The sequence below is a fragment of the Tursiops truncatus genome, chromosome 12, assembly GCF_011762595.2.
Source record: "Tursiops truncatus isolate mTurTru1 chromosome 12, mTurTru1.mat.Y, whole genome shotgun sequence".
NCBI classification, from domain to species: Eukaryota; Metazoa; Chordata; class Mammalia; order Artiodactyla; family Delphinidae; genus Tursiops; species Tursiops truncatus.
In genome coordinates this window covers 69,477,385-69,490,930 of record NC_047045.1, presented here as the reverse complement: position 1 = coordinate 69,490,930, position 13,546 = coordinate 69,477,385, and the positions used below count along the sequence as shown (strand labels likewise).

Here is a 13,546-nt window from a genome sequence, read left to right as displayed (position 1 = left end):
CTGTTTGAAGGCGCTAGAGCAACAGTTTGGTAAAAAGCTAAACAGAGGACCACCCACCTAGCATAATGAATATCATCAAACTCAACTCTGTCTCCATGCTAGTATGGAGACAGAGTTATTCTTGTTCTTTTTAAAGCAAACAACTATTGATATTATGATATGAAGATGAAATCGAAAGGATCATTCATTACTACAAAAATTATCCAGCATGTTAAGTTATCCATGCATTTCTCAAAAGACTAGGTTTTCACTTATTGCTGTAAGAAAAGAAATAAAAAGAACAAAAGACTTTGTAGATCTCATTAGATGTAACGAGGGTAATATATTAGCACAGAAGTCTCACCTTATAAATAGCTTTCCTTCAATCTTTTTTTTTTTACTATCAAGGGCAGTGAGAGTACCATCACTATTTTGACCCAAAAGGAAACTGACACTAAGGCTTTCAGGGATTCAGATTGACAAGGTCAGTAAGGCAAGAGCTGCTCTTGCAAACCTGGGTCTTTTCACCATACCAGAGCTATATACCTCTCCATGAAAAATGGAACAGTCTTAAGTTTTGTAAGAAAAAGAAGCCATAGCCATTGACTAAACTATTATTATAGTCTGAATTTTGCCTTTATTTTAAATAAAGTACTACTAAGATACCCTGTGGCTGAGTTTTACAAAATTTATATTGAAATGTCATTTTATAACTTTCAAATTGCATATATAAGAAATGTTCAGTGCAAGTACAATTAGAAAAAAAAATACACATGGAAGAGAAAGAGGAGAAAAATTAAAATTGCCAGCTCTTCTGTCACCCAGAGATAACCACTCTTCAAATGGTTGTAATTGGACTGTTTTATTTTTTAATCCTTTTTATTGCAAAATAAAACACAGATATATAAAACTATATACAACAGGCACCTGGTTTAATAAAATAAATTATATGGTGAATACCATCCAGTCAGGAAATTGAACTTTTTTTTTTTGTGGTACGCGGGCCTCTCACTGCTGTGGCCTCTCCCGTTGCGGAGCACAGGCTCCGGACACGCAGGCTCAGCGGCCATGGCTCATGGGTCCAGCCACTCTGCGGCATGTGGGATCTTCCCGGACCGGGGCACGAACCCATGTCCCCTGCATCGGCAGGCAGACTCCCAACCACTGTACCACCAGGGAAGCCCAGGAAATTGAACTTTGTTGGACATTTGAGAAGCCTCATTCCAGTCATAACTGCTTCCCACCTCTCTAAAACCAGCATCCTCATTTTTACAATAACTTCCTTGTGTTTTAAAAATAGTTTCATCACTCCAATGTTTGTCTCTAGATAGTATAGTTTAGTCTAGCTCATTTTTAAAAATCTGATATATTTTAAGTCACTTTTAGTCTACCAGATTTCTTCTTCATACTTGCCATTTCATTACAATTTTTCTGTTGGAAACTCAGGCAATTCAACCTGTGAAGTTTTCAAGAGTAGAATTTTGCTGGTTGCATATTTTTGGTGCAGTTTAGCATGTTCCTTTGGATATCCTGCAAATTGGCAGCTGGATCCAGAGAATGCATGAGACTCAGTGAGACTCACGTTTGCTCTTCTGGCAAGATTATCAGTGGTGTTTGGTAGGATTATAGGAGACACATGATGTGTGGTCATCTCTCTTACATAATCCTAGTAGCTTTCATGCTAAATGCCTATATCCATCCAATGAGGGCTTTAAAATGGTGATATTCTAATTCTACCATTCATTTTTAGTTGAAAAAAATTTTTAAGGACATCCCCCTCATCCATTTAGTCACTCAATAGTAAAGTTGATTCAGGAAAGGCAGGATTACATGTTTGATTTTTCACTTTTATTGACCAATTTTCCCTGTAATGAATTGGTTTCCTACCATCTTCCAAAGAAGACCAATTTTAAATTATTTTAAAATATCATTATGAATTCATACATTAACATATTTGATGAGTTTTGATCTATTGCAATTACTGTTGACCCTTGAACAACACGGGTTTGAATGACGCGGGTCCACTCATACACAGATTGTTTTCACTAAATATGTACTATAGCACTACACAAACCGTGGATGTGGAGGGCCCACTGTAAAGGTTACGTGGATTTTCCACTCTCCAGGAGGTTGTTGCGTTCAAGGGTCAACTATATTATCATTATTGAAGCTCAAACTGTCCCATCTTTGGCCAGTAGGAGCCTCTTCCTTGTTGTCCCATTTAGTTTAAGTTCTACTGGTAACAATATAGTTAATGCTCTCCGTCAGTCAGTCCTCCAACATCTCCAACATCAGTCCGTAGGATGTTATGCTCTCCGTCAGTCAGTCCTCCAACATCTCCAACATCAGTCCGTTGGATGTTATGTCTCTAGTTACTTTGGTCTCTAACAAATTCCCCAAGAAGTGCTCATAGGACCAATATTACCTGAGCTCTTACATGTTGATGATGCATTTCCTGTGTCCTTTGCTAGTTACTAGAAAGTTGGTTTTTCTGGACATGAAATCCTTAGCTCATATATTTTTCCCTTGAGTTTCTTAAGTATGTTCCTCCATTTTCTTTTGGTATAAAGTATTGCAGTTGAAAAGTCTGATGGTTATTTAATTTTCTTTCCTTTTTAAGTCATTTTTTCCTTTTGTTTAAATGACCAAAGGATTTTTTTAAATTTTAAAGTCCATTAATTTTACCAGAATATGTCATAGTGCTGATCATTCTGAGTTAGTGTTCTCAGGCATAATATACTCTTTCAGTATACAGATTCACTTTTTCTTGTTCTTCCTGGTTTTTTTTTTTTTTTGAGGGAGGAAAGATTTTCTTCAAAAAGATTTTTTTGGAAGTAGAATTGATTAGTTTTCCTTCTTTTTAAATTTTATTTTATTGTTTTATTTTTTATCTTTGGCCCCCCCATGAGGCATGCAGGATCTTAGTTCCCCAATCAGAGATCAAACCCACGCCCCCTGCAGTGGAAGCATGGAGTCTTAGCCACTGGACCGCCAGGGAAATCCCTTTAATTTTTATTTTTAGTATTTGTTCTACCTTATCTTGGGTTTCTTCTTCAGGGACTCATATTATCCATACTTCCAGTCCTTTTTTTTGGCCTGTCTTCAGTATTTGTCATTTTCTCTTGAATCCCTTATATTGCTTTCTTCACTTCTTTTTAAGTTTTAAGGTTTGCCTCTTATTCACCTTCTATTTCTTTTATGGTATTTATCTGCTCTGTTTATTAAGACTAAAATTAATTAGTCTTAATTTCTGAAATTATTTTTCTTTTATTTCTAACTCTTTCCTATGTTCTGTTACCCCAAAATATGCCAAAGGGGGCGTATTGATTAGTTTAAATTAATTGAGAAACAGCCAGGGCAAGAACAGTCTGACCCTACGCTTTGTCCCCCTGAAAGCAGGAAATAATCTCCCACGTAAAAGGTACCCTCCCTGCGCCACGACACAGAGAAACATCCTTATGGCTAGAAATAGGGAATTCAAGGCTGAGAAACCTGTGGGAACCACAGGCCCCAAACCTGTGGGATTCTTCTGTAATTGGTAGCCAAGCCTAAGTTTCTTTGTCTTGTCAGTTCTTCACAAAGTTATTGGGTTTTTTTGCCTAAAAGGTACAAAACTGCCTGCTTTAGTCACTTCTTTGAGTCTCTCATATGCACAAAATTAAACTTTGATTTTTCTCTTGTTAGTCTGTCTCACGTCAATTTAATTATTAGACCAGTCAGAAGAACCTAGACGGGTAGAGGTAAATTTTTTCCTCCCCAACAATATGTAGCAAATTTTGTGACTGGTGGTGGTTTGTTACCATCTAGATTTATTTGGGGGATATCCCATTACCTAGTTTTGTTGTAAATATTATCCAGAGGTTTGGTTTTGCTGTCTAGATCTCTGTCTCTTTTTATGTAACTACTTTACAAATGGGAAGAAAATGGCAAAGGCAAAAGAGATTGAAAACTCTGAAGCCACTGCTACCACCATCTCCCCCAAATCCTTCTGGACTCACTTTTAACAAGCACATAAGAACTCTCACATCCAAATGAGGACTGTCCTTCAAATTGTCATTTTTGGAAATCTAATGAAGGTGACTCACTGCGAAAAACATTTAAAAACTGAACCTACACAGACAAGTGGGTATGTGAATACTTTAAAATATACTTTCCTCTGTTATGCTGCTATTAAGAAGCAGTGAGATAATAAAGAAAACTTATCTGGATAATGCTAAGTAGTTAGTTCTTGATTGGCTCCCCACCAACTTAGTACAAATCAATCATTTAAAAAGTGTTGCTGAATTATAAAATGTAGCCTGGCGTAAGTCTGTCCATGTAACTCTCTACCCAAATCCCAAAAAATCCTGTGTAAGCTGGTATGAGATGATTTTTCACTCTTGAGTTCTATTTTGCCAACCAAAGCTGGGGGTATTTTAAATTTTCCTCTGTTTTACTCCTTGATTGGGAACAAATACAGACTTCATATAGAGCAAAATTTAGAGTTAGAGGACTACAAATAAAAAAACAAAACCATATTCATTTTAAATCTCCTCAAAATTTCTTTGGTCAATTCATGACTTGGGATGGCACTATTACCTAATTCCTTAACAAATACTCCCAACATTAGAGTTTTAACTTAACTACAAATATGCATAAATTATAGACAGAGGAAAACAAGGAAGAACAAGGAGGAAAACCAAGATTACATAAGAAACAACACAGTCTTTGGCACATGAGCAGAATAATTATTATTTGTATCATGCACAAATACAAAAATCACTGTTGAACAATACCCTCATTAGCAGGAATTACGTCTTACATATAGAAGTCAATAGTCCCAAATGATAGATGCATACTTCTAAAAGAACATTTCATTATCACAGGGCTTATCTTAAAGACGTTCCAATAGTTTTTTAAAAATTGCAAAACAACCTCTCAGTTTTGCTTTAAGTTTCCTAGATTTCAACAAGTTGAAATTCAGACACACTGAATTCTATAGGTAGGATGAAATTAGTAAGATAAGCTCAGAGTCTTACCAGTTCTAATGGAAAAATATGAAACTAAAAAATTAGCATTAACAGAATCATCAAAGGGTCAAGAATAAGTAGTGAGTCATCCAAAGTAAAATGGATTTTGCTCAAATGTCACCTTAAAAGCTAACAACAGGGTTTCCCTGGTGGCACAGTGGTTAAGAATCCACCTGCCAATGCCGGGGACACGGGTTCGAGCCCTGGTCTGGGAAGATCCCGCATGCCACAGAGCAACTAGGCCCGTGCACCACAACTACTGAGCCTGCGCTCTAGAGCCCGTGAGCCACGACTACTGAGCCTGTGTGCCACAACTACTAAAGCCCGCGTGCCCAGAGCCCATGCTCCACAACAAGAGAAGCCACCGCAATGAGAAGCCTGCGCACCGCAATGAAGAGTAGCCCCCACTCGCCGCAACCAGAGGAAAAAGACCCCGTGCAGCATCGAAGACCCAATACAGCCAAAAATAATAAAATAAAATAAAAAGATTTTAATAAAAGCTAACAACAATGTAAATGCACTCAACTTACTGGGAAAATAATGTAAGTGGGCAAGAACCGAAAACCCACCTTAGGATGCTGAGATCAGAGAAAGAGCAATGAGGTTGCGCTTTCAGCATACTGGCAAACATCTCAAGTCTCATCTGAAGAAGTAAGACTGCCAGAAACAAACTACACTAACTCAATGGAGAGCTTTCCAAAGAATGAATCAGCATTTTCTATATTTGATGTTTATAGTCTTATTAATACATTGATGTTGGCAGGAGTGGAGAGGGGTGGACAAAACAACTATTTCTAGTATTTTCTTTTTGTTTTTGTTTGTTTCTTGCCAACCATATACAGTTGTAAAGAAGTTATTTCACTTTTAACTTTAAAAAGAAAACTTTTTCTATTTTTCCAGTAGAAAAATGATTTTCTACATTTTCTAAAAATACTGAAAGTATTAAATCTTGGGGTTTTTCTATTTTATTTCTTTTTTTATACAGCAGGTTCTTATTCGTTATCTACTTTATACATATTAGTGGATATATACCAATCCCAATCTCCCAATTCATCCTACCACCCCCCGCCCCGGCTTTCCCCCATTGGTGTCCATATGTTTGTTCTCTACAACTGTGTCTCTCTCTCTGCGTTACAAACCGGTTCATCTGTACCATTTTTCTAAATTCCACATACATGCTTTAATGTACGACATTTGTTTTTCTCTTTCTGGCTTACTTCACTCTGTGTGACAGTCTCTAGGTCCATCCACATCTCTGCAAATGACCTAATTTCGTTCCTTTTTATGGCTGAGTAATATTCCATTGGGTATATGTATGTATGTATGTGTGTGTGTGTGTGTATATATATATATATATATATATATATATACACAACCCACATTTTCTTTATCCATTTGTCTCTCGATGGGCATTTAGGTTGCTTCCATGACCTGGCTATTGTAAATAGTGCTGCAATGAACATTGGGGTACATGTGTCTTTGAATTATGGTTTTCTCAGGGTATACACCCAATAGTGGGATTGCTGGGTCATGCGGTAATTCTATTTTTAGTTTTTTAAGGAACCTCCATACTGTTCTCCATAGTGGCTGTATCAATTTACATTCCCACCAACAGTGCAAGAGGGTTCCCTTTTCTCCACACCCTCTCCAGGATTTGTTGTTTGTAGATTTTCTGATGATGCCCATTCTAGCCTGTGTGAGGTGATACCTCATTGTAGTTTTGATTTCTCTAATGATTAGTGATGTTGAGCAGCTTTTCAGGTGCCTCTTGGCCATCTGTAAGTCTTCTTTGCAGAAATGTCTGTTTAGGTCTTCTGCCCATTTTTTGATTGGGTTGTTTGTTTTTAAAATATTAAGCTGCATGAGTTGTTTATATATTTTGGAGATTAATCCTTTGTCCATTGATTCCTTTGCAAATATTTTCTCCCATTCTGAGGGTTGTATTTTCATCTTGTTTACAGTTTCCTCTGTTGTGCAAAAGCTTTTAAGTTTCATTAGGTCTCATTTGTTTATTTTTGTTTTTATTTCCATTACTCTAGGAGGTGGCTCAGAAAAGATCTTGCTGTGATTTATGTCACAGAGTGTTCTTCCTATGTTTTCCTCTAAGAGTTTTATAGTGTCTGGCCTTACATTTAGGTCTTTAATACATTTTGAGTTTACTTTTGTGTATGGTGTAGGGAGTGTTCTAATTTCATTCTTTTACATGTAGCTGCCCAGTTTTCCCAGCACCACTTATTGAAGAGACTGTCTTTTCTCCATATATCCTCTCCTCCTTTGTCATAGATTAGTTGACCATAGGTGTGTGGGTTTATCTCTGGGCTTTCTATCCTGTTCCATTGATCTATATTTCTGTGTTTGTGCCAGTACCATATTGTCTTGATTATTGTAGCTTTGTAGTATAGTCTGAAGTAAGGGAGTTTGACTCCTCCAGCTCCATTTTTTTCCCTCAAGATTGTTTTGGCTATTCGGGGTCTTTTGTGTCTCCATACAAATTTTAAGATTTTTTGTTCTAGTTCTGTAAAAAATGCCTTTGGTAATTTGATAGGGATTGCATTGAATCTGTAGATTGCTTTGGGTAGTATAGCCATTTTCACAATATTGATTGTTCCAATCCAAGAGCATGGTATATCCCCCCATCTGTTTGTGTCGTCTTTAATTTCTTTCAACCGTGTCTTATAGTTTTCTGGTCTTTTACCTCCTTAGGTAGGTTTATTCCTAGGTATTTTATTCTTTTTGTTGCCGTGGTGAATGGGATTGTTTCCTTAATTTCTCCTTCTGATCTATCGTTGTTAGTGTAGAGGAATGCAAGAGATTTCTGTGCATTAACTCTGTATCCTGCAACTTTACCAAATTCACTGATTAGCTCTAGTAGTTTTCTGGTGGCATCTTTAGGATTATCTATGTATAGTATCATGTCATCCACAAACAGTGAGTTTTACTTCTTCTTTTCCAATCTGTATTCCTTTTATCTCTTTTCCTTCTCTTATTGCTGTGGCTAGGACTTCCAAAACTATGTTGAATAATAGTGGTGAGAGTGGACACCCTTGTTGTGTTCCTGATCTTAGAGGAAATGCTTTCAGTTTTTCACCACTGAGAATGTTGTTTGCTGTGGTTTGTCATATATGGCCTTTATTATGTTGAGGTAGGTTCCCTCTATGCCCACTTTCTGGAGAGTTTTTATCATAAGTCAGTGTTGAATTTTGTCAAAAGACTTTTCTGCATCTATTGAGATGATCATATGGTTTTTATTCTTTAATTTGTTAATATGGTGTATCACATTGATTGACTTGTATATATTCAAGAATCCTTGCATCCCTGGGATAAATCCCACTTGATCATGGTGTATGATCCTTTCAATGTGTTTGCTAATATTTTCTTGAGGATTTTTGCATCTATATTCATTAGTGATATTGGTCTGTAATTTTCCTTTTTTGTAGTATCTTTGGTTCTGTATCAGGGTGATTGTAGCCTCGTAGAATGAGTTTGGGAGTGTTCCTTCCTCTGCAATTTTTGGGAAGAGTTTGAGAAGGATGGGTGTTAGCTCTTCTCTAAATGTTTGATAGAATTCAACTGTGAAGCCATCTGGTCCTGGACTCTTGTTTGTTGGAAGATATTTAATCAGTTTCAATTTCATTACTTGTGATTGGTCTGTTCATATTTTCTATTTCTTCCTGGTTCAGTCTTGGAAGGTTATACCTTTCTAAGAATTCGTCCATTTCTTCCAGGTTGTCCATTTTTTGGGCACAGAGTTGCTTGTAGTAGTCTCTTATGATGCTTTGTATTTCTGCGGTATCCATTGTAACTTCTCCTTTTTCATTTTTAATTTTAGTTTTATTGCTCTTTGCTATTGTTTTCTTTGTTTCTGTTTCATTTATTTCTGCTCTGATCTTTATGATTTCTTTCCTTCTACTATGGGTTTTGTTTATTCTTCTTTCTCTAGTTCCTTTAGGTGTAAGGTTAGATTGTTTGAGATTTTTCTTGCTTCTTGAGGGAGGATTGTATTGCTATAAACCTCCCTCCTAAAACTGCTTTTGCTGCATCCCATAGGTTCTGGATTATCGTGTTTCTGTTGTCATTTGTCTGTAGGTATTTTCTGATTTCCTTTTTGATTTCTTCAGTGATCTCTTGGTTATTTAGTAATGTATTGTTTAGCCTCCATGTGTTTATGTTTTTTACTTTTTTTTCCTTGTAATTGATTTCTAATCTCATGTTGTGGTCAGAAAAGATGCTTGATATGATTTCAATTTTCTTAAATTTACTGAGGCTTGATTTGTGACCCAAGGTGTGATCTATCCTGGAGAGTGTTCCACGTGCACTTGAGAAGAAAGTGTAATCTCCTGTTTTAGGATGGAATGCCCTACAAATATCAATTAAATCTATCTGGTCTATTGTGTCATTTAAAGTTCGTGTTTCCTTATTAATTTCCTGTCTGGATGATCTGTCCATTGGTGTAACTGAGGTGTTAAAGTCTCCCACTATTATTGTGTTACTGTCGATTTTCTCTTTTATAGCTGTTAGCAGTTGCCTTATGTATTGAGGTGCTCCTATGTTGGGTGCACGTATGTTTATAATCGTTATATCTCCTTCTAGAATTGACCCCTTGATCATTATGTAGTGTCCTTCCTTGTCTCTTGTAACATTCTTTATTTTAAAGTCTATTTTATCTGATATGAGTATTGCTACTCCAGCTTTCTTTTGATTTCCATTTGCATGGAATATCTTTTTCCATCCCCTCACTTTCAGTCTGTATGTGTCCCTAGGTCTGAAGTGGGGCTCTTGTAGACAGCATATATATGGGTGTTGTTTTTGTATCCATTCAGCAAGCCTGTGTCTTTTGGATGGAGCATTTAATCCATTTACATTTAAGGTAATTACCAATATGTATGTTCCTATTACCATTTTCTTAATTGTTTTGGGTTTGTTATTGTAGGTCTTTTCCTTCTCTTGTGTTTCCTGCCTAGGGAAGTTCCTTTAGCATTTGTAAAGCTGGTTTGGTGGTGCTGAATCCTCTTAGCTTTTGCTTGTCTCTAAAGGTTTTAATTTCTCCATTGAATCTCAGTGAGATCCTTGCTGGGTAGAGTAATCTTGGTTGTAGGTTTTTCCGTTTCATCATTTTAAATATGTCTTGCCACTCCCTTCTGGCTTGCAGAGTTTCTGCTGAAAGATCAGCTGTTAACCTTATGGGGATTCTCTTGTATGTTATTTGTTGTTTTTCCCTTACTGCTTTTAATATTTTTTCTTTGTATTTAATTTTTGATAGTTTGATTAATATGTGTCTTGGCGTATTTCTCCTTGGATTTATCCTGCCTGGGACTCTCTGCGTTTCCTGGACTTGGATGGCTATATCCTTTCCCATGTTAAGGAAGTTTTCGACTATAATCTCTTCAAGTATTTTCTTGGGTCCTTTCTCTCTCTCTTCTCCTTCTGGGACCCCTATAATGCGAATGTTTATGCATTTAATTTCCCAGAAGTTGAAATTTTGTTTTATATCCCTATATATTAACCAATATTGACAAGAAGATACTTGAACCTGATACTTTAAAAGTAACATGCGGGCTTCCCTGGTGGCGCAGTGGTTGGGGGTCCGCCTGCCGATGCAGGGCGCACGGCTTCGTGCCCCGGTCCGGGAGGATCCCACATGCCGCGGAGCGGCTGGGCCCGTGAGCCATGGCCGCTGAGCCTGCGCGTCCGGAGCCTGTGCTCCACAAGGGAAGAGGCCACAGCAGTGAGAGGCCCGCATACCGCAAAAAAAAAAAAAAAAAAAAAAAGTAACATGCACTTGTTTAAAAACTGCAAAAATGCAATACAAACTGTTTTAAGTGTTGTTAACTTTTAATAAGCTTTTCCCGTCCTCCTCTCTTCTCACCAAAATCTCAACGAAAGTCTCAGAACAAACTAGTCCTGTCCAAACTCAGTTCATAAGCAGAGAATTTTGCAATGATTCCATCCCTAACAATTTGAATGCTGGGAGTAGCTGACGTTGCTGACCTTTCTAGCAATAAAATTTTACAAATATCTCATCCCTTCTACCTGAGCTAACATGACTCTCAAACCATCTTCTTATCTGGGCTAATGCTTCAGTTCCTGATAGCTATATTTACCAATGGGTAAGTATTCTCTCTATTGACTTTCCCCACTTCCCCACTTTTCCTACATGTATTGGGCCACTGCCCCTCAGCAGATGCATACAGCCTCTAATTACTTTTCTTTCCTGTTAGCTGTTAGCATGACTCTGTGTCTACTTATGAACACATTCCCCTACATGTTGTTCATAACTGCAATTTCATATTGCAGTTATGAACGAGATGAGTACTGTTGCTCCCATGATAACACTATCTCCCCTACAATCCTCTCCATCATGGGCTGTAAAATCAAAGGCCAAGAATAAAGGAGGTTTACACTATTTCCCCCTTAGCCTCAGCTTTAACATCTACTAAAATCGATATGCCTATCCGTTCCCCTTTGACAGCACTTGGCCAGACGCCGCTATCATCTGTCACTTCTAAAGACAAACTGATGATCTTCTAAACACCATCTCATCTCCAAAACCTCCTATGTCCCACTTCTATCACATACTGGGGTCTGCCCACACATCAGGCTTCATCATAACTCAAAACATCTTTCAATCCCAAATCTTTAACTTGGAAAAAACTTTCACTAACTCAAACCTTCTGCCTCTTACTCCTAATTCTTGCCCCCATCATCTTGATCTCTAGCCCCTCAACCCCCTTTGGTTTCTTCAACATGAGGATAGCCCAAATAAATCCCAGTACCATTAACATCTTTGAATCGTGAAGCCCGTGGCCTTCAATCGTACCTACCATCTTTTAATTTCAAAGCCATTGAGCAATGATGGAGTCACGGACTGCAAATCCTTGCCAACCAACCTCAGCTGCACTCTTGTGGCAATGGAGCAGTCAATTTACTCACCTCTTGGTGACTCATGCCTCCCCCCAGTAGCATTCCCTTTTCATTCATATTTAACCCTATCCAGCTCTCTCTCACTGTCAGCAATTGCATGAACTCTTATAAGTCATATGTGAAATTCATCACCCTCCCTCTCTAATTTAAAGAACTATCTACTTTATGCCCTACCATATAAAAACGCTTCTAATTTGAATTAAATTTGGTTATTTAAAACAGAGAATATAGACTTAAAAAAGATCCAATTATGGTAATTTTCACTGTGAAATTAAATGATCATAAACTCTTATTCCAATAAAAAAGAAACTTAAAATTTGAATATCTTTAATATAAAATGTAACTATTTTTAGAATAAATGTTAATCCCAGAATTCAAACATACAGTGCACAGGTAACAAGAAAAAAATTTAAATATTATCTTGCTCCATAAGCTTACTTATTCTTCAAAAAAAATATATAGTCCTGTTGAATCTGTCCACATAAAGACCTCTTTTTCTCTTTCATTATATGTTTTCTGTATCTCTAGTCCCCAGCAAAATGCCTGGTATATAACAGGTACTGAACAAATATAATATTCCAGCAAGCATACAGAAAATTCCCCAAATGGAGTTAAACCGCTAAATCCAAGCCACTAACTTTGAACAAATCCTTACCTTCTCTAAGACTTAGTCTTTTTTAAAAAAAATAAGGATGAGTTAATTTCTTAGATTCTTTCCAGCTTTAATATTCTATAAATAGTATTTATAATGTCAGATATGAGCACATTATGTACCAGAATTAACTAAGCATAGTAAGAAAAGTATGAGTCATCCTTGTCCCAAGGAATTAAAAAGATAGTTGAGGAGGCAAAAACACCAACACAGAAAACAATACAAGATAACACGGAATCAAATACTAACTGGTAAAGTAGGGGCTACTGTTAGAGGCCACAGAATGATGTGTTTTGGTGAGGGGAAGCTAGAAGAATTTGGGAAGATTTCACACACAAAGTAAGAGTTAAGCTGTTTTTGTGAAAAAGTGGGATTTGGGGCTTCCCTGGTGGCGCAGTGGTTAAGCGTCCGCCTGCCGATGCAGGGGACGCGGGTTCGTGCCCCGGTCCGGGAAGATCCCACATGCCGCGGAGTGGCTGGGCCCGTGAGCCACGGCCGCTGAGCCTGTGCGTCTGGAGCCTGTGCTCCGCAACGGGAGAGGCCACGACAGTGAGAGGCCCACGTACCACAAGAGTTTGCTACCAAGAATGCTACGTTTAATATTAAAACACAGATGTAAATAAAATTTAATAAATTAATTTTTCTGAAAAAAGTATAGTTGTTCTGTGCTAACAAATTCAACATAATGTATTTGCTTAAAAGAAAACAAAGCAACAAAAAATATATGGTTAAGTGATCTTGAAAGGGATTTTTTTCCAAATAAAGTTAAGTCTAAATAAACTGAATACTTTTAGACACTAGCTAATTCAAAAGCAATATGTTAAAGCAAAACCAAATAAACAAACACTGGCTCAGTACTCACAGGTATACAATATTCCACCATTGGGTAATGTAATTTGTGACCTTTTGCTGTTCGACCCGAAAAAAAGCAACTCTGACAGACATCATAGTTAAAATGCTTTAGGCTTCTATACCTAGAGAGAAG

General features: G+C 37.3%; 1 protein-coding gene across 12 annotated transcripts in view; it reads right to left on the bottom strand.

The window, feature by feature from the left end:
• Window positions 1-13,546, bottom strand: part of UTRN (utrophin) — a 497,402-nt gene that overhangs the window by 38,051 nt on the left and 445,805 nt on the right. For all 12 annotated transcript variants that reach the window (XM_019951537.3, XM_019951539.3, XM_033867812.2 and 9 more), the window contains one exon: window positions 13,424-13,535. In XM_019951537.3, coding sequence (XP_019807096.2) covers window positions 13,424-13,535 — 112 coding nt within the window. The remainder of the gene's footprint in view (window positions 1-13,423; window positions 13,536-13,546) is intronic.